Source organism: Grus americana, chromosome 11 (assembly GCF_028858705.1).
Source record: "Grus americana isolate bGruAme1 chromosome 11, bGruAme1.mat, whole genome shotgun sequence".
NCBI classification, from domain to species: domain Eukaryota; kingdom Metazoa; phylum Chordata; class Aves; order Gruiformes; family Gruidae; genus Grus; species Grus americana.
Window position 1 is genome coordinate 196,734 of NC_072862.1, and position 25,919 is coordinate 222,652.

The following is a 25,919-nucleotide window of genomic DNA, read 5'->3' on the forward strand; positions in this document are numbered from 1 at the left end:
TAATGTTAGCAACAAAGTCTGCCTGTCTTTTTACCTTTTTCCCACCTGGCTGCTGGAGTCCTAGTTGCTACTAGTAATATCAAGTGAAAATAACTTTCATCTGCTTTTCACTGAAAAGTTTACATTTGCTCAGTCTTTTTCTACCTTAGCCTCCTAGATACTCAGTGTGCAGTAGGTTGTGATGAATTTTCTGGTTATGCATAGCTCTGGTGAAACTGCGAATCATCATGTGGTCAGTAGTGTGCAGGTGTCACTGTGCTGATTGGGTTAATGCATGGAGGGTAATTTATGGAGCAATAAGTAAAACACAGAAAAAACTCTGTGACAAGCCATTTGTCACCTTGTTCTAAAGAAATTCTATTGTGTTGTTGCAAAGGAGTAAATATTCCACTTTAGACTACAGAGAAGTATTCTGACTTGATAGTATGTTTTTATATCCTCAATTGAGAAGTGTTATATTAAAAGAAGAGCTTTAAGCTCTGCATGAGTTAAGACTTACTAGAAGGACACAGAGAAATACACAGTAGAGTGGCCAATGCAGGTGAACATGGGAGTCTTTTTGTTAAAATGCTAGAATGAAATGTTTCAGCATTTTCTACAAAAATATTGGCTGATCCCACTCAGTAAACTCAATTCAATTTTTAAAAGTAGTAAAATTTGAAGTGAAAGTTTTGGGAAAAGTCACTCGAGTATATTTTGCCTCACATGAATGGAAATCTGCATTTTAAAGATGGGCAGCTAATGCACATAAGCCTGATTTGTTATGAGTCAAACAGCTACTTAATGAACTGGTGTCCATGAGTGAACTCATGACCCTAATAAAGGCAACAGCGGTTTTGCTATTAAGTCCAAGGTGGTAAGGATTTAATCCCATGAGTATTAATTCCATGTAATTTTTCTTTCACCATTGTTCCTGCACAATAAGAAAGCTGAACTATGACCTTTTAAGAAAACATCCATAAGGCTCCACTTTTTTTTTTTCTTTTTTTTTTCAGGCAAGCAAATTAGTGAAAATTTTACACCAGCAGTTTTAGGTGCTCAGGCAGTACTATCAAGATGCCAACAATTCCAGTCATACAGGATACATTATTGCCCAATCATTCTTTAGTTTCCTCCCTTCTTCTTTGCATCTCTCTTTATCACAGTTTTCCTTTCAAAATATAGTATTGTTACCATCCAATTGGCTGTATCTAAATGTCTTTGTCATAGAGGAATCCAAGTGAAGCTGGTTTCTGTCTACTTTTTAATTTATTGAGAATGTCTGCATTTAGGATGCTTTGTCTCTGGCATCACACAGTATTACCTATGCCTTGGTTTTACATTGCCTTGCACATCTTTGTTCATAGTATCCTGGTACAGTAATCAAGGGGTTGTCTGAGTTTATGCATGTTGGTACTGATGCAAGAGGCCTGGGAAAGACAACAAGAGAATATGACCTGCTCATTCAAGTAAAGCAGAGAATGCACACACATAAGCAATAATTTGGCAATGTTAAAGCCCACCAATACTGCTATTCCTTCTAGTAGTAAGGGAAGGAGAGGCCAGCAAAGACCTACAAGGTCCAGTTCTTCTGTTTCATTTATTTGTTTGTTGGTACAAAGGTAAAAGGCTGCAATAATGTCTCTGATTAAGTTAGGCAAACAGCAGATAAAATCTGATCCCATTTAGTATGAAGCTGTTTGAAAAACATGCATTCTGCAAGGAGCTGTGAGAACTATGGAAATATTTGGGGTGTCAAGGTACAGAATTTTTTTTCCTCATAAAATGTAAAAAAGTTTCTCATTTTTGCCCTCCCATGGTCTCTGCTGTGGCCCACAGACTCAGCAAAGCTGTCATATGTCTAGGTGAGTTTTTCTAGTAGTGAAGTACAGTTACTGCTCTCAAATATCCAAACCATTCCTCCCTGAATCATTCCTCCAGACCGTGGCACCTCTCCTCATCTCCACTTCCTTTTTTGCCCAGAAAATGGAAATTCGTGAAGCCCAGCCCTACCCCTGGCCTCAGCGCAGCTTCACTGTCAGGAAGACCCTGAGTCAGATTTGCGGCATCCTGGGCAGTTAGTTGGTATTGCCAGGTAGTGAATGCAGAGCCTGCCTTCCGAACTTGAACATGGCATTGCCCTTAAAACAAGCTGAATAAAAAAGAGCTGATTATCTACTTGCTTAGCCATTAGCAACAGTCAAAATTGGGAAGAAATCAAAGTCCTGGATGCAGACTCCCCAGAGGTTTGGGGAAATGCAGGTCTTGATCTAAGCTGTGTGGCTTGGGCCTGTCTTTAGTAACAGTCCTAGCAGTTCATCAAGTTGCTGCTTTTGCTGTGTGTACCCCCCAGGAGTAATGGGCAGGCCTGCAAGCCATATCGCAAATTATTGATTTTGCTTTTCTCTTCATATAGATGAATGATGTTCTGCTGTACACATATCCCCAGAAGGATGGCAAATACCGACTGAAAAACACCTTGGCTGTGTCAGGCATGAAGGTAATGCCTCATCTGTATTATAGGCTAGAATTAAAGTTGTATAGTGGGCTGTTAGTGCTTTGCTGGTTTATGTCTAATATCCAGCTGAGGGCAAGGGGAAAGAGGGGATGATCCTGTTATTAGGGGATTCCCTTGCCTCTTACAGGAGACAGAAGGAAAAATAATATAAAGCAAACATATAAAAGATTATCTATAAGGCTGTGACTTCGTACGATAGGCTTATTCAGGTTGCATAAATAATACAAGCCAAAATCAGATTTACCATCTGATTGTGAAACTAGAGACAGAAAAGATTTATTATCTCATTTTGTCTATTCGTCTCTTCATGCCTCCAGCCAATACACGGTTGCTCACTACAACATATTCACTAGGGCTTAGTCTGCCTGGTCTTAAACTCCTGCCACTCAAAATTTACATAAGCTTTGTTTGCCTGGTTTCCAACAAAAGCATTAATGGGTTCAAAAAGTGATGAGCCAACTTTATGGGGAAAAGGTGTATTGGGAGCTATTACATGCAATGATATAAACAGAGTCTCTTCTTCAGTAAATTTCTAAATTTCAAATTACAGAAACTGGACACAATTGTCCTGTTCTTACGCTCTTTCCCTAAGCATCCATTGGCACCAGTACCTGTGCAACAGGAGACAGTGGGCTGGAGGGATCTTGGCTTCTTACTTAGCCATCCATTACATACCTTCCGCCAAGAACCTTCATGGCTGTTCTATAGCTAAGTTGTTTTTATGTGAAAGAGGACTTGAAGTGGCAAGTCAGGAGTTTGGGGATCTAGGAAACATGCAAGATAAGAATTACTAATCATTAATTCCAGCAGAATGACACAGGTGGGAGGCTGATCACACTGGGGACCTGATAGTCTAAAACTACCTATGGGTTCCCAGCAGGGGGTAGGAATTGCTGAAACACTGCACAATTAAGTGAAAAGGAGTTGCAGAACAGGTACTTCTTGGGGTACATCTGAAACACTGAGCCAGAGGCATAATAGATGCTTGTTAATAACAAAGTATCGGTACCATGAAGCTATGTTTCTCCTAAGTGGCTCTTGCTAGTAGTAGGCAACTAATACGCTACTTGGCAGGGAAAAGGTTTTAGCTAAACTGTAGCTTTTAAGTATTTTCTTTGCTCGCAAAGAGCCTTGCTGCAGACAGGCATTCACTGAAGTGCTTCACGGTACAGTGTCTGCATGTCAGGAAGAAAATTATTTCCATTCACTCCAAGAATAGCCAAAACTTTTGCCCAAAATGCTCTGACACTTGTCAGACTAAACATCTCCTAAACTTGCCATATTAAAACTGAACCCTGATTGATACTTCATCCTTACCTTTACAGTGGAATTAAATGACTTTTTTCCTTTAGCACCACCACCATATTGAAATAGAGAGCGTTCCTCATTACATCAGCAATACAAAAGACAGAAAACCCTACCTGCCCATCTCTTTGCATTGAAATAGGAAACAGATGGCTGGGACATCATAGATTCATATGCACTGAGACTTGTATAGTATACTGGTTATAGACAGTTTAACTCATGTCCACATTCATGTTCATGGCATTTGTTTCTAGGTCAGTCGCCCAGTGACAGAAAAAGCCCAAAACATCCTGAAGATTGAATATGATGAACATTGCCTGACCCTGTCAGCAAGGTACTGTCCCCAAACAGCCATGGCAGAGGGTGTTACATTCTAGAGCTGTATCTCTAGATCAGTCTAACCAATGCCCAAGACTGAACTGGTGTCTTATTCTTTTTTACCTCAATTTTACTCTGTGCTGTTGTGACAGACAATGGCTGAGTGCTTGATTACACAATGAAGATATTAATTATAAATGCAAAGCTCATAAACTGTAACTAATTCAACTCATATACTGAGTAAAGATTAGAAGTCAGCTCTTGATAACATCTAAAAGAGAAAGGAAAGAGAAGAAAGTCTGTTACTGAGAAGCCTGAGTCCTTTCCATTATCTTTCACACTTTTTCCCTGTGACACTAAGAGTATGTTATATCTCCCTTTTATAAGTTCACTTGTTACCTCATATCACTAGGGTTGCAAAATTGCTGGGGAAAATAGGAATTAGGTAATATCATGCAACAGATATAAAAGCATTTAATAGTGCTTAAATGACAGAGCCAAAATTAAACCTTACTGGCAACCTCATGGGTCTTTCTAATGAAAGGAATTTCAGTAATGAGTTTCTGTAGTGCTAGTACTGATTACAACTGGGAGTCAGGATCTCTGTCCTGGGATCATAAGCTAATGTCAGAAAGAGATTCTAGGTCAGTTTCTGATCAGAAGATAGTACTATACTGTATTTTTTCATGGTTCTAGCCCAAAATTATCCTGCAAATTTACCTACAGCAGAAAGGTGGCTGGCTTTATTTTCAGGTGTAGCTTGCTAGAAAAGACATGACACACTAACAGTGGTATTAAAATCAAGTCTTCCAAATAACAAGGTTTTCAATGCTTTTAAGTACTGACTTTCCCACCATCAGTCTCCAATTACAGCATGGCTGGAAACACAGCAGACTTCCCTAAATTACATAGTGCAATAGAAAGACAGGGAGGGCGCTGTCTTATTCAGAATCAGAATTTGGAGCTCTCATCCTTCCCAGACCACTTGCCATCTGTGGGCCTTACTCAGATACCTGCCAAAGCCTTTTTGTCTATTTCATTTCATAACCAGCAAATGAGAAAGTATCTGTGATTTTCTTAGAGCCACACACTCATCACAGCCCTCAAAATATACACACAGTACTTCTGAATTACCTGATGCTGGTTACAAAAGCAGGATGTGTACAGTCCTTCTGTACTGTAGAGGGGAAAAAACTGCTGCATGCACCCTTTATTCAGGGCAACTGAAGTTGGCATCCCTAGTGAGAAGTGTGGGGTGTTCTGCTTGCATTGTTATGTTGTTTCTTTGCCTTTTGTTCTCATATCAAGTCTGTGCTTAGTTAGCCTGAGCAAAGCATGTGATGCCACTGTAAGCTGTGTTTCTTTGGTAGTAGACAGAACCAGGGCCTGAGACTAAGGTTGCCCTTCTGATAACAGCCAGACCGAGACTGACTCTGATCAGAGCACTGGGATAGAGCCCCTTTCCCTTCCTTGTGCTGCTCATTCTGAGACCAATCTGCCATAAGTCACCCAAGAACATTATTTCCTCTCCCTTTCTATACTGGCTAGCAGAGCTGATGAGACACTGATGGGACAGTATGTTCTCCTAATCCCACTGCACAACATCCTTGGCCTGATACGCTCACCAAAAGGAACACAGACAGAAAAGACAGAAAAGTACCAGAAGGCTTCAAGCATTCCTAAACTATTCCTGTAACTGCTCACACAAAGGTGATGCAAGTCTGCACTGAAGGCCAGTTGTTAACAATCACAACCCAAACCTCAATGCCTTTACACTTGTATGAGACAAGGTGAATGCATTAAGGAAATACGGCATGAGTACCAGGGACTAAAGGCAGTAGAATGAGGATGATCAAAGCTAAGAAGTCAGTGTGGCTGTATGAACAGATGGCACTGTAAAGTCTTTCCATCTCCTGCTGAAAATGTCTCGCTCACCTGAAGAGCCGTGTTATTGGCTTGCAGTGAGCTGGAACAGATCTGAGCACAGAGCCTTTATGGAGAAGACTCATAATGCTCTTATACGTTTATTTGCATTTAAAAAATATTCTTCTTGGACACAAGGGTACCTGTGTGGTGCCTATATAAAATACCAGAGTACTGGGAGAATGCAGTCAGCGTTACCTCCCTGAAAGGCTAATTCAGAGTGACAGTGATAGGACTGTGACAAAATCCCAGTCCAGTTTCTGTGTTCCATGGATGTCCCCTGCTGTCCAGGAGACTGCAGTGACAATTTGACCCTTTCTATTTGCTTAAGGAAGAATTTATGAGCCAACACGGATAACTGATAGCTCAGCACAAAAGGTGCAGCTCAAAAATCACACAAGGGCCAAATGTGGCAATAGTGAATCAAGGTCTGAGCTTCTCTGAGCCTCAGAGGTTCAGCAAAAAAATCCTCTGAGCCTTCATGCAACCAATGAAATAGCTAATTAAGACTAGTCCACTGCCAATTGACATAATTTATCTTACTCATCAGCAGATAGGCGTTATGCCCATATTTAGACACTAATAACCTGTGATTACTGCCTAGAGATGTTTAATGGAGTGGAGAAGAGGTTAAAGGGCCCAGTTAGATATCAGGCTTTTAATAGCAGATTGTCCTTCTTATCTGTCTTTCCCAACGTGACTTTAATTTACATCATTATATGGGCCATGATATCCTTTGGTTTTTTAAATCATATCTTAATTCTCAAGTGAAGAGAGTTTTCAAGAAAGAATTAGCAAGAGAAAGGTTGAAGCTAGGACTTCTTTTAGTGCTTTGCAGGCTTCGAACATGATTTGTCTGGAAGATACAGGCATCTTCAGATTTCTTAGAAAGTGTAATTTGACAGGACTTTTGGTAGTAATACGGACTCAGTAGTAGTGTGACTCTCGCCAGAGATGATCTCCTGTAACATAGCCCCTTGGCTTGCAGAGGTTAGCCTATATGCAGTAGATACACTGGCTCAGAGTTTCTGCTCCAATTTCTGCTCTAGGCTGGTTGAATTTTACACAGGCTGGTGTTTTTCAGACAAGGACTTATGTTGGTTTTTTTTTAAAGACCACAAAAGACAAATTGTTCTTAGATGTCTTGTTTGGTAGCCTTCATGAGGACAGTGTGAGGAAATCACAGCTGAACAGCAGCTGGAAGTGATGCCATTGCTAATTTTTACAACACAGTCTAGTGGGTAGCTTTAATGTGAGTGGCTGGTATGTCTTGGGGAGGGGAGACCACAGAGTTGCATTTCCTTCTGTGACTGATGTTGGAAACAGCTAGAGCTGTGCACAGTTTCAGATAGACAGGAAGCGCACAGTTTGAAGTCACAGCAGGAAAACCAGCTAACAGGCAGGACAGCTTATGGCTGTAACAGAGTGAATGCATCTGGGAAGTAACAGGCACCCAGAGCCCTGCTGCTTTTCTAGGACAGCTGTACTGGCAAGAAGCGCCAAGTGCTCGCTGTTTTACCTTGTGCAAAGGGGGCATCTAGGGGCCAGTCTGGAGAACTGCTGGCCTCCATGCATAACTGCAACTAGAAGGAATGCAGAACTTCCTTCCCAAATTGGTGTCCTGGCCTCTTGCCAGGAGACTAGAGATTGTCTGTGATGGAGCTACAGGTAAATGAAAGCGTTTACATCTCTACCGTGGGTGACAGGCTTCTGCATTTCCCAACATGCAGACCATCTAAGCTTCCCACTGTAGAGATGAGCATAAACACACTTACTTTGAGCAACCCATGCCAACACTACATGCCCTAGAGTCCTAAAAGCTAGGGCATACATGACAAAGAGACATTTCATATTGTCCTATGTGTTCTAGGATTGAGCAACTTATAGCAAAGTCAGAGACTACTTTGAAAAATTTTCAGGGCATCTAGTTCCTTCTCAGTCACAGTCTTAACCATGGATCTATACTAATCATACCACCAAATATGTCCAACAGTCAGTTTTGTTCCTGGTCAGAAAAATTACCAGTTCAATGCCGTAGTGGGGAAATGCAAACATTCATAAAGTGAAGCTTTTCTCCTCTGATCCAGAAACAGCTTGTTTCAGTCCCTGTTGTGCATAGCATTGACTGCTCTGCTGTATTTCATTCCACAGCTCTTGCTCGGAAAGGGATGACTGGTACAGCTGCATCAGCAAACACATCCCAGATGAAAACAAAGCTCACAACACTTCCACTTTCCACAGCAGCGTGGAGGTAAAAGGCGGCCAAGTCTTTCAATGCTTGAAAGGGGAAGGGGGAAGGAAGAGAAAGAAAGAGAGAGGAAGCAGCAAGTGGCAGAGTTCCTAGTGGCAAGACATTCTTACTATTTTCATTTAAACCAGTATGCCAAGCTTAAATAATGAAGCTCATCACAGCTAATTGGACATCTCTGAAATGTTAATCACACTCTAAACTCCATGGTCTTTGCTTAAATAGGAGTTCTTCTTGGGGAAGACTCTGTCCTAAAGGGTAACTATTTTGGACGAATTAAAAATAGCTACAAACTTTGTAGATTTTAAGAAAACAAAACTATCCATTAGTTACATTAATATCATACACACAATAAAGTCATTGCCAGTGCAAGCCCCACCAACAATATTCTAATTGTACTAGCACAATTAATGTATATTATTATCTCATTCATTTCAGTTGTACTACTTCCAGTTAAGGTGGCAAAGAATGCATCTGACAAAAAGTAAAAATGCTATTTTAGGTTATGTAGAACCCCAGTTTTGATACATAAGTCTAATTGGGGAAAAAAGAGTGCTGGTGAGGCCACACCTGGAGTGCTGCGTGCAATGCTGGGCTCCTCCGTGCACAAGAGACACGGAAACCTCAGAAAGAGTCCCACAAAGGGCCACAAAGATGATGAAGGGACTGGAGCACCTCTCCTGTGAGGAAAGGCTGAGAGAGCTGGGACTGTTCAGCCTGGAGAAGAGAAGGCTCAGGGGAGATCTCATCAATGTGTATAAATGTGTACCTGAGGGGAGGGTACAAAGAAGATGGAGCCAGTGGTGCCCAGGGACAGGACCAGAGGCAATGGGCACAAAATGAAACACAGGACATTCCCTCGAACACTTTTTCACTCTGAGGGTGACTGAGCACTGGCACAAGTTGCCCAGGGAGGTTGAGGAGTCTCCATCCTTGGTGATATTCAAAAGTCACCTGGACATGGTCCTGGGCAACTGGCTCTAGGTGGCCCTGCCTGAGCAGGAGGGGTTGGACCAGATGACCTCCACAGGTCCCTTCCAACCTCAACCAGTCTGTGATTCTGTAATTTATTTTTTGAAGACTTCAAAAAGTAAAAAATGACTTAAAAAAACAAACCAGGATTTTTCTTCTGGCCTGAAGCTAATCTACTTTCAAATATTTAACAAGAAAAAATTAGAAATTAGTTACTATAGCAACCTAAACCAAATCCTTTTTCAACAAATGAAAAAATAACGTATTTTGGAGCTCTGCTTCTGATGTAAACCTGAATGTGCACAAGGAGAAATCTGGAGGAATTTGATTTTTCAGTGTTTAAATCTTATTTGTCTGCAGAAGTCTTATTTTCTCATTGGAAACCCTCCTAACAAACAGTCCTTCAAAGGCACAAGAGCTTGCGCTACTTGTGCCAAACACTATGCTGCTGTGAACTGACAGTGGGCTACCCATAATACATTGGTGCTGAACCTGAAGTAACACAGCTTCTCAGCACAGCTTATTAGATTGTGTTCAGTTCCACATTGACCATGGCTCTCTGGGCTATGAGCAAAGGCACCTGTACAACACTGCAACATGGTGCATTTGAAGAAATAGGAACAGTGAATACATCTTCTAAAGCTGCTTACATATATTCAAATCAGCCATGGAAAGCGTGGGTAAGATTTGGATTGTGTGTGGGTAAATAAATCTTTGAGTTTCCTGTTTTCTGTACTCTCTTCTCCCTTGATCATAGAACTGTCCAAAGGTGTAAGGACATGAAGAGATCAGGCTCTTTTTGATTGAAAACTATAGAGCTTTTTATGGATATTATTTCAAAGGTGCTAATAAAAAGATGGCTTTAACTCATATTCTTACCTGAAATTTGCATATGCAATGAATCAGATCCTTGCCTGATGTGGAAGAGTGTCAGTGCCTGACCAATAATAGATCTACATGGATTTTTACCTGTTGTGATGCTGGCTTCAACAGCATCATGTACCAATTGGACACAGTCTTTCAGTGCTGAAGCAGCCGTATCTCACTTACAATCTGCTTTAGGAATTAGAAAATTTGGGGATCTTAGCAGGTGAAGGTAGACTGAAAAAAGAAGAGAATTGTATGGGATGCAGCAGGGCTGACTGAGTATATTTTGGAAGGGTGGATACTTCCTCATTTGTTCTTGTTTGATTTTAAGCTAAGGGAAAGGATTGGAATACCCTTGGGTGAGAGGCCTCCTACTTTGGTACCTGTGTCCCATGTCATGATGTGCATGAATTGTGGCTGTGACTTTACCCTCACTTTGAGGCGACATCATTGCCATGCCTGTGGGAAGGTAAGAGCTGTACAAGCTTCCCAGAGAGGCTTTATTGACGCCTCTGGGACGCTGGCTACCACTGCTGTAACTTCTGCAAACTTGTAGCAACATCAAGACCAGAATTGAACGTCTCACAGAACCTGTTAGTTCTTTGCTAAATTAGGTATTAGGTTTCTAATAACTCTAGTAGGAACAGCAGCAACCTTCCCTTGAGGGTCAAATTAATTCCCAAAGACTAGTAGTTGAAGGCTTAAAAGATACTTGTTGCTAAGTCCAGCTATTATATCTGATATACAGCTAGCTTTAGAGACAATGAAGCAATACACTAAAAATATAGGCTCTGTTCTGGACCAGAGCAGTAACACATCTAGTCCATGTCCTGTCCCTAATAACAGCTGGTAAAATTATCTTCCAAAAAAAGTGAAGAAACTCAGCAGTACAGCGTGGTTTGGTCAGTGGCCAAAGGGAAAGTTTCTTCCGTGCTGCATCGAAGAGCTGCTGCCTTTTGCCCTAAAGCCAAGGGGATCTATAAGGTTTCTTGGTTTTGTCCCTGTATCACTGACTCCAGAAATTTGTTTATACATATAAACCTGCAGTCCTGTTTTAAATCATTGCTGTCTTTTAGCCTCAGTGATTTTTTTATTTTTTTAATCCAACTACCAGTAATTTTTGCTAGTATGAAAAAGCATTTAATCTTTTTTCTAATTCCACACAGAAAATTGGTCTGTACCTACACAGAGATAGCAGGAACATGCAAGCTTGCTCAAGAAACCAATGTTACTAAAAAAGCTATGAGAACAGAAGTAACATTAAAACAGTCTTTCTGTGATTCACTAGTAAGGAAGGTATAAGTTCCTGGGGAGATGGGCACAGCAATAGTGTGCAAGCAAATACAGTGATCAATTCTACTTGGCTTACAATAGTGGAAATCTACAGCAATCACATTTCTGTCAGTAGACTTACCCTGACTGCCACAGTTTTAGGAGAGTCATATCCGGTCCACTACCCACTCAGAGGATTTGTTTTGTATGTCCATATATATAAACTTAAATTATATTTACATGCATCTCTCCTTGCTGGAACAGATTGTATGTCGAAATTGTTCAAGAAACAAGTATCCTATGAAGTACCTCAAAGATCAAGCAGCCAAAGTCTGTGATAGCTGCTATGTGGAACTTAAGAAAAGAGGTAAGGTTCCTTCATTGTTGGCAAAACTGACAAACACATTTCCTGCCTGTATAATGGGAAAGCTTTAAGATCTGCCTATCATGCTGTATTTTGTTAAAGAGGATTTCTCATTTCAAGCACGAGGCATGCGTATTGAGGTTCCAGGTCTGCCAGGCTGTATGTCAGCTAAAACTGTTCTAACAAGCCAAATTCTCTGAGCGCTCCTGTTGGCCTTTTGATAAACCAGAATAACGATAAAAACTATGTCCTGTGAGGAGCAGCTGAGGACTCTGGGTTTGTCTAGTTTGGAGAAAAGGAGGCTGAGGGTGACCTCATTGCTCTCTGCAGCTTCCGGAGGAGGGTAAGTGGAGAAGGAGGCACTGATCTCTTCTCCCTGGGATCCAGTGACAGGTCGCATGGGAATAGTTCAAAGCTTCATCAGAGGAGGTTCAGGCTTGACATCAGGAAACCCTTCTTTAACCAGAGGGTGGTCAAACACTGCAACAGGCTTTCTAGAGAGGTGGTCAATGCCACAAGCCTGGCAATGTTTAAGAGGCATTTGGACAATGCCCTTAACATGTTTTAACTTCTGGGCAGCCCTGAATTGATCAGGCAGTTGGACTAGATGATTGCTGTAGGTCCCTTCCAACTGAACTATTCTATTCTGTGATGTAATCATAGGTGATAGCTCTTCCCTGTCATTTCTAATAAATTACCCATTAAAGTAAAACAATGACTTTACAGCTCCTCACTGTCCTCATCCATGTTGTAGTTTTTACAATAACAAATGCTGAGCTAAAGTGCAGAGTGACTAAGCTTTTCTACATGGGGAGTTAATCTGGTTACAGTTGAAAACATGAATTCAAAGCAAAGACCTACTGCCTAACTAGAACTCTGTATTATTGTCCTACTAGGTAAGTCCCTTTTCTGATTTAAACACCCATCCAAATCAAAGATCAAAGAGGGGGACAGGGGTTACATATGTATGAACAGAGAACGAACAGGAACTTGTACAACTATTAATGCTGACAATCTCTAAAAGTAGGCACATTATACTGTCAAAGGATAAAAAGGTGGGGACAGATGAAGTTTAGTTTCTCCATTCTGATTAAAGAAATTCACACTAGCCAAGCAAACACATGAACGGATGCTGTCACAACAGCCAAAAAAGCATCCCCAAGCCACTGTGTGTCCAAGAAGTAATAACTCATGTATGTGCTAAAACAATGTTGTGCTTTACTGAGAGCTTCCAGATAATGCATGCTGCCAGAAGTGAGATCATGAAGATATAAATGCAGACAACTGGGGTTAATGGAGATTGACAGACACAGAATAACTCTTTCTGTATGAGCCATTCCCTTTGAGTTCTGCATGGGAAAGAATGTCCCATTAGTGAATCTGTCCTGCAAAGGTGTTATAGAACATAGAGGGGATAGATGGAAAAGCCATTTGCTTAATGCTGATTTGAAATTAGAACAAAACAAGCTGTGTTTTATGCTTTGTCAGCTTTCTTGCAGGCTTCTTTCAAGTAACTGTAGGTTATTACCATTAGCCTACGACGCTATGAAATCCACCCATCTAATCAGACTTAAAGGGGTGAATAAAAAGTGGGTATGGAGGAAGCATTGCATTTTCCTTAGTCCTTTGCATTAATGTATTGTATGTGTCTTGCCGCTAGTCTGATATGTACCAATTCATCCACTTCCCCCTTCCCTTTCTGAATTTTCTTAATCTTGCAGAGCGGCCACTAAGTGTGAGCTTCCCTCCAACTTCATCCAGGTGTTCAAGCAGTGCGTTCTCTTCTGTCTTCCACAATATTCATTATTCATCTTTTAAGAAACAGAAGAAGATCCCTTCAGCTCTTATGGAGGTACGACCAAGCTGCCTGAGAAAGGCAAGGAACTGTAGAGAACTGTGTGCTCATACTTCAGCAGCAATGTTTATTTTGCATATAGTGGGCTCAGCCCATGCCCTGGTCTACTTTCATCATGCAATTATTTTTTTCTGTTTTTCACAATAGAGTTTAAAATACAAAATACTCTGAGCTCTCAAGCTACCACAAAAGCTTCTTGAGCCCATTGAGAAACTCAATTAGAGCAGCATACTTTAATTTGCTCATCAGCCTGTGAGTCTTCAGAAAACTAAGATGACTTCAAGGTACTAGATAGTACAAGGCAAATCACAGACAATGACAAGTATCAACAGAGCATGATATACTGTTGACCAGTTACCTTTTTTGAGAAGACTCTTACTTCTGAAATCTCACTTTGATTTCCAGAGAAATAAAATACAGCTTACTTAGTGAATAGACTCTAGTCCTTGGCAATCAATCAGGAGCATACACGTTTAATCAGGCGCTTTCCCTTCAGCTCAAACCAAACTATTTCAAATCAAATGGTTAAAGTCTTGATCCCACCAACATAAACAAATAAAATTCCCACTAATTTCAATGGGACCAAGATTTCTCCGGCTATATTAGTTTTCTTTCCAGGAACAAGGTGCCAATCATGTTGATGTAGGCTAGGTAGCTACATTGCCCATTGAAATCAAGCACAGTAAGGTACTCCCATTTGACTGAAATCCACAGGTATTTAGCATTATATTAAAGAGAACAGGGTGCAGACATCTTGCTGAACTCACTGTACAGTCGAGACACTGGAATATCTTGAGGTTTGTTTGTCCTGAGGTGAAACTGAGCTAAAGATACGAGCATATAATACAAACACACAAATTGAATACTGAAAGAACCAGCAGGAAAAATTTCAGCCCCATTAGGAAAAAAGCATTGTCTTTCTATCCACAAGGAGGCAGCACGTATTTATTAATATGAACTGTCTCACAATACCGTTGCTCCATAACTTTTTATAACTTGCTTTAGCGACATCCTGGAACATTTCTGCTGCAAAACACTGCTACACTACTGCTCAGTCTTCTCTTGTGTCAGTGCTACAAAAGCTGGGTTTGAACCTGTGCCTTTTGTTTCTAAATCCAATACTATTGCAGTTTACTACTGTAACTAGTAACATACACTGCATTGTGTGTGTATAGTTCCATCTACTCAAAATCTGTATCTTTAAGAACATTAAGCACTTAGATCTCAAAATACTTCTGAGAGAGGGGTAACTTCTCAGAAATATTATTTCACAAATGAAACCAAGTCATAGTCAAGTGATTAATGTAAAATTGATAAAAAAATTATTGCAAAGACCTAAATATACCCACATTTTAGAAGTGTTCAGCCACAAGACTAATTCCCTTTTGGAAACATGTACTTTTAATACACCAAAAAGCAGATCTGGGAAAAGGGACAAGTTCAGCTTCTCAGAACACAACTCTAAACTTGCTGACCTCAATAACTCAACTGTATATTTTCCATCAGAGTTAGAGAGAACTAAGTTTAACCAGAAATCTTCAAACAGTTAAAAATAACCATAATACCATGCTTATATTTTTTCTGTCTTGTAATGGTCTACTTACGGTTTCACGGACATAGACCTGGTTGTCTGGTGTGATGCGAACATGCATAATCAGGAGGGAAAAAGCCTTTGCTGTTAGAAATCCTGATTACTCCTATCCTGCTCCAGGTGGCAGCCTCAGAAGAGGGAGCTACCATCAGTGGTTACCTCAGCAGATGCAAGAGAGGCAAAAGACACTGGAAGAAACGTTGGTTTGTTATCAAAGGCAAAGTACTCTACACCTACATAGCAAATGAGGTACTGTGCAATCTGACTTGAAATACTTTCCTATCTGGGTTCCCTTCTTTATTCCCTACAGGCAGCACAAGTAAATGCAAAAGGTATAAATGGCAGTTCTCACAAACTACCTGCCTTCTGAAACCTGGTCCTAACACAGTCCCCAAGGAGCTGTCCTTAGCTGAGGGGCCCAGCCATAGCCCTAGCTGGACCTCAGCAGCCCTCTTCACAAACTGCCCCTCATTTTTTGACTTCTCGCTATTCATGCTGTTCTAAACTGTCAACCACTGTGAACCTTAGTCTACATATTTACACCTAAAGACTTCAAGGTCCTTGGGCATTCTCTGGTGCACTTGGTAACTGCCAGATATTTTGTAAATAGATGGTGCTATGATCCATTTCTGGTGGGGAGGAGAATCTTACAGTTTTGCAAGTAGAAATAGGACATATTTGTCCTACTAGCACAAACAGGGAAAGACAGGAGGCAGTCTGCAGAGGTGAGAATACTGCCTTGTGAATTGGCCTGTAAGCTGCTCCTTATAGCCAAGGAGGTTGGATATCAGCTAGATAATTTTTATGTATTTTGTCTCTTCCCAGTCCCCTTTCTTATTTTAATTTCTTCTCCTTTCTGAATAGCCGCAATACAAATAAACTGAAAGTAAGTGTGATATAAAGTTTGGCTATAACTGTCAGATTTCATAAGCAGAAGCATAAAAATTCATTTTGCTGAACAAAGGATACAGAATGCAAGAACTGTAGTAATAGCAATATTTAGTACTTTAAGCCTTCAGAACCCTTGGCAAACATCAATTATTTAAACTTTCATCACCACTGTGATGGTTGCATGAAGCAACGTTATCCCTTTTAAACAGATAAGGAGACTGAGGCACAAAAGAGCCACCAGTCCAGCAGAAGATTCAGACTAGTGCTTTGGAAGCCCTGTCAGAGAGGAGTTATATCATTATTTGGTTTTCAGAAAGAGCCCTCAAACCATTACACACCTTCTCTCTGAATTTTGGTTCACTTCTTGTTTGCTTTCAGGACAAAGTTGCCACAGAAAGTTTGCCTTTATTGGGTTTTACCATTGCCCGAGAAAAGGAGGAAGGAAGTACGGACACAGTTTTCCATCTCTACCACAAGCAAACTCTCTTTTATAGCTTCCGAGCAGAGGATAACAATTCAGCACAGAGGTACGGGGGTATACTTCCACACTAGCCAGTGTGCAGGTTCAAAAGGTTTTGTAGGGCTTTTCCTTCTCCTTCACTTCAGAACACCTTGACAGAGGAAACAAACAGCTCTCAGAGTGTTGATTAAGCCCAATTGCATGTGACTGGCCTGGATGACATTAAAAATCTACCTGGTGCTTTTCAGTTCCTTCAGGAAGGAGAATTTGCTCCCTTGTATAGGTAAAGAAGAGACTGAGTCTCAAGAAGTCTGTCAAATGTGGTTACGGTACAGAAACTTCTCTGATTTATGTCTTCTATTTATCCATCTCTTAGTTTCCTCAACTAGTAATTGTTTAGATTTCCCATTCTAATGCTACTGCTTACACATAATAAAAGTCATGGAATTACTAATAAAAATGCCAGCACTTCAAGACACACAGGGAAGGAAATAAGTGTTTATGGGAAGCTTTGTTGCTTTTAAACATACTTAGTGTTTTCATCTTTCCTATTTTAAGACAGCACTTGTACTATCTTTGAGATTTTACAATAAATTACTGGTAAAGGTTGTACTAAAATGCAAGAGTCCCAGTTCCCTGCTTTAATTACAAAACTATAGTTCCTCATTACAGCTCGGATGGGAAATATAGTCCTCTTCAGGTTTTACATTCTTAAAATACTTTTTATTTTTAATACATATGTTCTTAAAATGCATGTAATTTTATATGTACCACTTTTTCTTTTCTGCCCTTTTTAGGTGGATTGAAGCCATGGAAGAAGCATCCATATTATAGCAGCTATCACTTAATGGACTTGGAATAAATTCTTAGATTTCTCTACATTCCCAGCAACCCTCTTCTGTCTTACAAAACTGAACAGTGTATTTCAGGCCAATTGGCTACATACACTGAATATGAACTGTTTCCAAATTGCTCTTTTTGCTTCCTTCTTTTTACATCCACTTTTTTTGCAAATGGAAACTTTAAAATAGAGAATATTTATGGTGATCTATGTGTCTGTGCAAGTTCAACCCGTACTATAAGCCTCTTCTCTGATCCCACAGTAAACTAAGTCTAACATCAAGACAAGAAAATACATGGAAATACTGACTACAGTAAGTAACAGGCTCAGTTTTACTTAGTCTAGAGCACTATCATATTTCATTGGGTTGGTTTTGATGTCTACCATGAAATGAGAAACAATGTAGTAAACAACAAATGCTCATTTAAAGCACTTTATTATTTTTATTGAACTACAGCTTCATTTTTTCATGTTTCTAAGGAGTTCCGTGGCCTGATTTATTACTCATCCATTAACAAGTGCCAGCATGAAGTTATGCCCCGTGTATGTTAACTTACTTCCACAGAAAATGAATGAACACCACTTTTAATTTACCTAGTCTACCAACACTTCACTGGCTATGATCCAGAATAATTACTTACTATCAATTTATAATTTTACACAGATCACTGTATAATTTAAAGGGTTTAATTTCATACCACAGCAGTACTTTCAAATGCACCCCATTAGCTCTGCAAATCCAGATGTTGAATAGTATCACTTCTCCCTAAATACTGCAAACTCAAACCCAAAGGTTATTTTTAATTTATTATAAACCTACAGACAGTTTTTATTTAACACTAGTCTACCTAGCAGTGTTAAGATTTTTATCATCTATTTAATAATCTATCTTTATTTTCAAAGCTCCTGTTGTTTCTGCTGTTCTTGTTATGAAAAATGTCATCAAAAGTTTAAGCCATATAACCAGCATACCATTTGAAATATGCTGGTGGGCTGAAATGCACTTGTCTGAACCTGCTCTGCTGGAGTGCTTTGAAACTCCTGTAGCTAAACGTATCTTACATCAGACTGCTGTTGTGCACTACATCTCCAGGGCTGGATTCTCAGTAGCCAAGTGTCTGTATGACTTCAAAGATGCTGTGCTGCTTTACACCAGCTGAGGATATAGATCTCTGGAGTTTGGGGGGTTGTTTTTTGTTGTTGTTTTGGAGTTTTTGTTTTGGGGTTGGGTTTTTGTTTTTAGTGGGGGTTTTGGTGTGGGGTTTTTTTTTTTTATAAAGAAGGTTGAGAAGTGGTGTTCTAATCATTGCAATAAAATGGTTTCATGTCCTATATTTCTCATAATATTTGACTGAGGAATAGAATGGCATTTATGATTAAAATACATCTTTGTATAAAAATACCATGTTCAAGAATTTACCTACATTAAAATATATTGTGGGGGGATTTTTATTGTGTTCATTTTTGCCTTTTTTTTTTTTTTAAGAAGCTTAATGGATATCTGAATTTTTGACCCTAACAAACTGTTTAGAATTGTCCATATTTTCAAAGGTCTATAATATATATCTAAATGATAAAGGTAGTTCAATTTATCACCTGGAAAAAACAAGCTTTAAAAAAACAAATACACATCTATCACTAAATAAAAATAGAGTTGCTCTGCGGTTTTTTGATACATCTGAGTCTGATAGTTTCATAAAGCATAGCTTATCACATGCAAACAGAAGCCAAGTATGAGAACAGTAAAACTCTCATATTCTTTAGTTAATGGATGAACACCGACGTTAACTCTTTGCTTCATGTTAGAATCATGGCCTTGCTACCAATGCACTGTAAATGTTTATTCCCCCTTAAAAACATTTTCCACTGACAAAAAAATAAGAGAATGTTGAATACAGAGTAAGATCTCTAACCATGGTCCCAAACAAAACTGCACTACAGAGTAAGTATTATTAAGATTTAGGTGCTGACATTTAGTGACTGTTGTATGAAGTTTTTAGTTATAAGAAGGAAATGAATACATGAAAATATTTTGTTGTAAAAAATAAGATACAGTGCTATTAAACATTGTTTTAAGTAATGTGGAAAAATAAAAGAGCAAAACGTAACTGCAGTTCTACAGGCTTTTCCTTCACATTATTTTTACCTTCTTTAATTCCAGCTTTGCAGTTCCAGTTAACAGACACTTACCTATTAACCAATTCTCTGACAAACTAAGGAAGAGCATCAAATCAGAAGATGGTAGCAGAGGCCTTCTAGTAGAAACAGAATTTAGACCTAATTGTTGTGGTGAAGTGTTTCAGTCCACATTGCCTTTACCTCCTGTAAACCCCACCTACCAGTCAACTCTACTTCAGTTACAGATATAAATAATCTCAATACAGCATAAGGAAAGAAAAAAAAAAGATAAAGGAAAATGTCCTCATGATTTCAGTCCAACTGTTAATCTAATTTGAGCAAAGCTAAGCAGCAGAGACAGAAATTATCTTCATTTCAGAGTTAATCCAATAATGACCTTTTAGAAAATTTTAACATCTCAGAATAGAGGTCTATAGATACTCAGTTTACTATATGCCATTTACTTACAAACAGCTCTTTCTTCCTACTTTGTAGCTAGTATTACTTCTTCAAAACAAAGATTTTGTTCCACACCTTCACAGATGTTTAAAAAAAAATCAGTAATAAGTCACAATGTACTAGCTACTCAGTCAACAGCTCAGATACAAGCTGATCTCATTTTTTCAGTATTTTTCTGCTTATTTTGCTACTTATTGAAAAGCATTAAAATTATTAGCCAGTATCTGCAATTAATATTTAGATCTATCTTACAGTATAAGCCTAGTTAAAACCTGGGGGTTTTTAAACAGTTATTAGTTTTCCACATCAAAGTACAAGTCATTCAGAGTTGGAAAGTGACAAGATCCTATGCGATTTACATAAGCACTGCTGGTCTAGCCCAGGGACTACCACCTTTCCTGAGTTGATTCTGTGTTGCTTTTATGATTGATGAAAAACACACAGCTATGAATACCAACCAGGCTTTTCCTGTTTGCATGCTACTTTGGTACAAAAGCAATAGACTATGACTGTGAATATCACTGCTTGTGAAAGTGAAAAAAGTGCCAATACTCAGCAAGGGGAAAAGGTATTCCCTTGTCACTTTGTGAACATCCTACATGCTACACTTAAAACACTAGCCTAACTTCACAAGTTACTTGGGAACATAATGCACAAACTTATATGTATTAAAAACAGTGAGATCCTTCAGTTTAGATAACACTAGAGACTCCACTTTTGATCAAGTTTTGACAAGAAAGTTTCTAGACTCCTGGGCAGGTTTACAATCTCTTTCAGAGAGACTCAAGTAAAATAAAATTTAAAAAAAAAAAAAAAAATCTTTCCTAAAAGAACTGCTTCACAAATATTCTGAATGTCTTCCTTTTCCACAGAATAACAACAAACACCAGGAAACCTTTAAAGTGCCCATGAAACAGCACATTGTCATTCTTTCCCATGGTTTCTTTAAAGTATTATTACTAAATGACAAGGTTTTTACATTCTTTTGATTGTTTTAATAGCTTTTTTCTCCCAGAGAAGTGTTGCAGCTTGTTTCTAATCTATATGCATATAATGGAATACATTTTACATAAACATGCTCTGATTTTTTTCATCTTTTTACTTGTAGTACTATATTTTTATATCCTTTCCTCACTCCTCGAAGTTAAGAGAAACTGGAGGACAGTTTAAACTATAGTTGTCTATATTTTCATTTCACATGCTATATGCCTCATTATTAACTGTAGTGCTTGCCAGCAGACAAATGTGATCTTCAAGAAAGCACCACAAAAACTGGAATTACTTTCTGTCCATACTGACAGTTCTTAGAGAGCAGTCAGGTCCTGTGGTAATAATTGGCTACGTCATATTGAGAGATCACTTTAGGTGAATTTTGGGGTAGCATTAGGATTTTGCACTGCTCTTGCTTTTCACAGTCTTCAATGTATAGCAGTTGCATATTGTTCTTAAAACTGCTTTTTACAAATATTAATGAATAAAAATTAAATCTCTCTATATGAAATTTATTAAACAAAATGAAAAACTCCTTCTAGCTTATTCTCTGCAAAAATTCACTTCAAAGCACTTCACTGTACTACATGATAAAACACCAATGATTTCTTGGATCAATGAGTTTTATCTCCTACAATCAGAAATACAATTCTCATGAGCAGCAGAGCGCACAACAAAATAAGTACAGGAATTCTACACAGCCACTAGACTTCACCTGGATCTGAACCATACACTTTCCCAGACTACACTGAGGTGCCAGGTACATGATACTTTCCATATTCCTGCATGTCTTCTAGAATTTTTTGCCTTTCTGATCTGCCCAAAAAAACAACTGCAGCATGCTGGCAAGCCTAACAGCTGCAATCAGTGTGGAACTGCTGAGCAAGATCTCAAAAAAAAAAAAATCCAGTCATTAATACAAGATGATGTAAATCAGGGGAAAAAAAAAAACCAACAACATACAAAGTCTGCTAAATCCATCAGCTTTCACAACGCTTGGTTCAGATTCCTAACATTCCATTTCAGTGCCCATTGATACATTGTTCGCCACAGTGGTGAGAAAGAGTAATTCTGAAAGCATTTAACCACATTAAAGGAAACCTTAATCCAACTCTGGATTGTCATGAATTTGTATTTTGCCTCAGAAATCTTGAATCAGCCATGCATGTTCATTAGAATGAAATAAAACTTTGCTCTACCACATAATTGCCTTCCTTTGTCTCAAATATCTTTAAATGACAAACTCGATTTATAAAAAGGTCAGTCCACTTGTACTTTTCACAAAGCTATAACCTGGTATCAGATAAAAAGATCATGGCCACATACATGTCTGAACGTGCACACAGTATCAACTATGCAATGACCTCAGTACCAAAAAGAGGGTCATCAAACAGCTTGGTGCACAAGACAAAGAGATCAGGTGAGCTCTGATGTTGTCAATTAAGATGGTGGAAAACAGCAACTGCTAGACAAGATCCTGAAGAATAAGCAAGTCCAGTGACACTATAAACATGGCATTTCAGGATGGAGGGCAGTCATTGTGTTCTCAATATCCTCGTACCATGCTGTCTCACTGGACAGTGTGTCCTCTATTACTTTAAACTAACTCTGACTGCACTTACGCTCACAGGTTTGCTAGACAGAAGTTCAAAGGCAAATGCCACAGATTTTACCCAGATAGCATTGCATCTTTGTCCTAGCACATTCTGGAGATAACAGCAAATAGCATATAACAGACTAGATACAGAGGCTTTTTTTTAAAGTTGCATCTTTTACTCACTGCACAAGCAATACTTTAATTCTGACTACCACCAGAGCATCCTGAGTGCAAGGAATCACTCTTCCCTCTTTCCAGAATAAGCCAGCATGTCATTAGCTAAATAACTGCATTTCCAAATAAACCAGTAAAACTATTCAGAACTCAGGTTGAAGTGAGATTTTTCTGCAGTTGACAAATCCTAGCGCAGACAGCAAGCTCGCTTTTGCTAAGAGACAACTACAGAAATATATGAGGGCAAAAACCCCACAAGATGGAGGTCACTAGCTTCCCTCAGCACTGCCCAGCTATGTACAAACCTGAACACAAGGCACAAGGACTCATACTTCAAAAATCACCTACTAAAAAGTGAGATTAAAATTGAATGCAGCATTAACAAGACCAAATAGTTTATACTGTTAAAACCTCCTAGTCACTTATAACTGTTGAATTCCTTCATGTTAGATAGCAGCTTTGCTCTTAATATTTACTTCAAAAGTTTCAGGAAAATTCTATGAAAATTTTAAGCACCTGAAGTAACAACTTAAAAAAAAATAATCAACAGAACTCTACAATACTGTCAATCCCAAATGTGTAAAACACATGAATAACCTTAAATCCTGCTTTTGTTTTGTACTTCTTGGCCTGCCCTGACTTTTGATCCTCCCCCCCCAGTCCATTATGTACTTTTACTGCTAACACCACGACGACCAGAGAGAGGGTTTTTGGTCTGTGCCATAGGTACTCTTACAACTCACCTTTGCATAGCAATGTTCTCTCCTTCCACATCTAAAACATCCTTCCCTCCCTGTAAGTGTGCACATCTCCCACCTCACCTCTAGTCTATGGTGAATTCAATCTGTTCTGCTGGGCGAGGAACAATTTCCACAGGGTCTTTTCCCTCCTCTTCTTGTATGGCAGCTTTGTAAAGCATTTTTTCTTCTGAAGCAACTATCCCGCTAAAAGGTCCTTGTTATCAGCACAAGAGTTTGAAAGAGACGACCACGAAAATCCTTTCCAAACTATGGCTGGGAGTAGTTGAATGCTCCCTGACAGGAACCACGGCCTGTGGAGAGCAGCCCACACTCCTGACAGGAACCACGGCCTGTGGAGAGCAGCCCACACTCCTGACAGGAACCACGGCCTGTGGAGAGCAGCCCACACTGCAGCCCACGTTCCTGACAGGAACTGCAGCCTGTCGAGAGGAGCCCACGGTGCAGCCCACGCTCCTGACAGGAACCGCAGCCTGTCGAGAGGAGCCCGTGCTGGAGCAGGGGAAAAGTGTGAGGAGGAAGAAGAGGCAGAGGGGAGCTGGTGTGTACTGAGTGGAACCCTCCATCCCCCCATGCACTGCCCTGAGGGCTGAAGGGGAGGGGGAAGGTAGAAGAGTCATTAGGGAAGGAGTGAAATTGAGCCTGGCAGAAAGGGTCAGCAGGGGAAGGTAGTGTTTTAATTTTTGGCTTTCTCACCATCCAAATCATTTTAACTGGCAATCAGTTACATTAATTTTCTCCAAGTCAAGTCTGTTTTGCCTGTAACAGTAACTGGCAAGTGATGTCTCTGTCTTTATCTTGACCTATGAGCTTTCTCATCCTATTTTCTTCCCCTGTCCTGTTAAGGAGGGGGAAGTGAGCGGCTGGGTCAGCATCTGGCTGCAGCCCAAAGTCAACTCACCGCTGTATGATACACATATTTAATTATTTTCTTTGCTGCATGTATTTCTAACTTATGATCAATCTTTGCACCCCAAATCCTCACAACTATCAATGTGTATCTTGGAACACTTTTGCAAGATAACACTAAGCAATCTTATTTAGTTTATTTTCAAATTACTGTATAAAACATTCAATGGAGTATCTGTAGGCTTTGCTCAATAGGATATACAATTCTCATGACTGCATTTTCATTTCCAGTACTCAAATAGAGGAAAAATATACCTTTAATGCATTTCTGTATATGTTGCCTTCCAGCAAAATCAGTAACTGATTCAGTCATTGGCAACATTCAAAGCTATACAGAATTTTGTTTTACAAGACTAGACCACTGTATCTCAGACCTTAGGCTTTATCAAAGAAATAAAATCTGTATGCCTAAAAGCACAATGACATAAACAGACAAAAACATCCTTTCTCTTGACCACTAGATCAGTTAGGCTCCAAAGCAAGAAACCTTCAGTGCAATGTCCTCCCATAGCAAAATTCTCACAATGCACAAAACTCTGCTGAAGCAGGCTGTACACTCAGGTACACATCCAACAGAGTGAATAAATAACATGCTTGGAAATTATCATCAGCACACACCTGCTTTAGTTTTTTCCTGTTCTCCTACTCTCATTATGCCACAGCAACCCTTTCAAAAGTACACATAGACTTGGTTCCCAGCATATACTGTATTATCAAGAAAATCCTTCAGAAACCAAAATACCAGTTTATGGAAGCAAGTGTTTTCATCTTCCCTTGAGCTACCAAAGATTATTAATACATATCAAAAGGATATTGCAGATCTTTAATTGTCTGGGTTTACATAAGAATCTTTGACAGGACTTGTAGGGCCTTCAGATATACATGCTCATATTTCCCATCTTTCCTCAAACTTACATTAATGAGAATTCTGTTCATATAAAAAAAAAATAGTGACAAGTCAGAGGTACATTCTTAAGCACAACACTTGGGGCACAACACTTTAAAAGGCCAAGAAAAAACAGCAGTACTTAAACAGGCAAGAGAGGCAACCTTCCTAGCTAGGCCACCTGTCTGTCATACAGCGGAAGGGCACAAGGTTATTACTGCAATGCCTATGAGCCCCAGAGTGCAGAATCACATTAGTTTTCAATACATAAAACCAGAAGAAAGACAACCTATGTCAAAAGAGGTTACAATATGACTGTAAGACAGAATAGATGGAGGTGAGCAAACCAGTAAATAAGCTGCACTATAGAGTCTATCCCTCTAATTTATCAGTTCTAAGCCAATTGGTAAATTCTCTCATGCACTAAAACCACTGACAAAGCTTTTTTGTGATATGTAATACACCTTTGCCAAAGCCAATTAAAAACAGAAAACATGGTGCACCCCCCCCCAAAGCACACTCTTGCACATTTCTAAACATGGAGTAGTGAAAAGGGTTGAGAAGACTTATTGTGGGAAAATGACCTATCCGGTAAGCAATTACAGAACTACTACTACAGAAAAG

The 25,919-nt window shown here is 39.4% G+C and overlaps 1 protein-coding gene across 6 annotated transcripts in view; it reads left to right on the forward strand.

Annotated features, from left to right (window-relative positions):
- FGD5 (FYVE, RhoGEF and PH domain containing 5) overlaps positions 1 to 18,849 on the forward strand; it is a 119,552-nt gene extending 100,703 nt beyond the window's left edge. For 4 of the 6 annotated variants that reach the window (XM_054837949.1, XM_054837947.1, XM_054837945.1 and 1 more), the window contains 9 exons: positions 2,396 to 2,479; positions 4,057 to 4,136; positions 8,195 to 8,294; positions 10,462 to 10,599; positions 11,667 to 11,769; positions 13,488 to 13,618; positions 15,333 to 15,461; positions 16,482 to 16,630; positions 17,361 to 18,849. In XM_054837949.1, the coding sequence (XP_054693924.1) occupies positions 2,396 to 2,479; positions 4,057 to 4,136; positions 8,195 to 8,294; positions 10,462 to 10,599; positions 11,667 to 11,769; positions 13,488 to 13,618; positions 15,333 to 15,461; positions 16,482 to 16,630; positions 17,361 to 17,397 (951 nt within the window). In that variant the 3' untranslated portion in view covers positions 17,398 to 18,849. The remainder of the gene's footprint in view (positions 1 to 2,395; positions 2,480 to 4,056; positions 4,137 to 8,194; positions 8,295 to 10,461; positions 10,600 to 11,666; positions 11,770 to 13,487; positions 13,619 to 15,332; positions 15,462 to 16,481; positions 16,631 to 17,360) is intronic. The other 2 variants (XR_008578782.1, XM_054837948.1) reach the window with 2 other exon arrangements.
- The last annotated feature ends 7,070 nt before the right edge of the window (positions 18,850 to 25,919 follow it).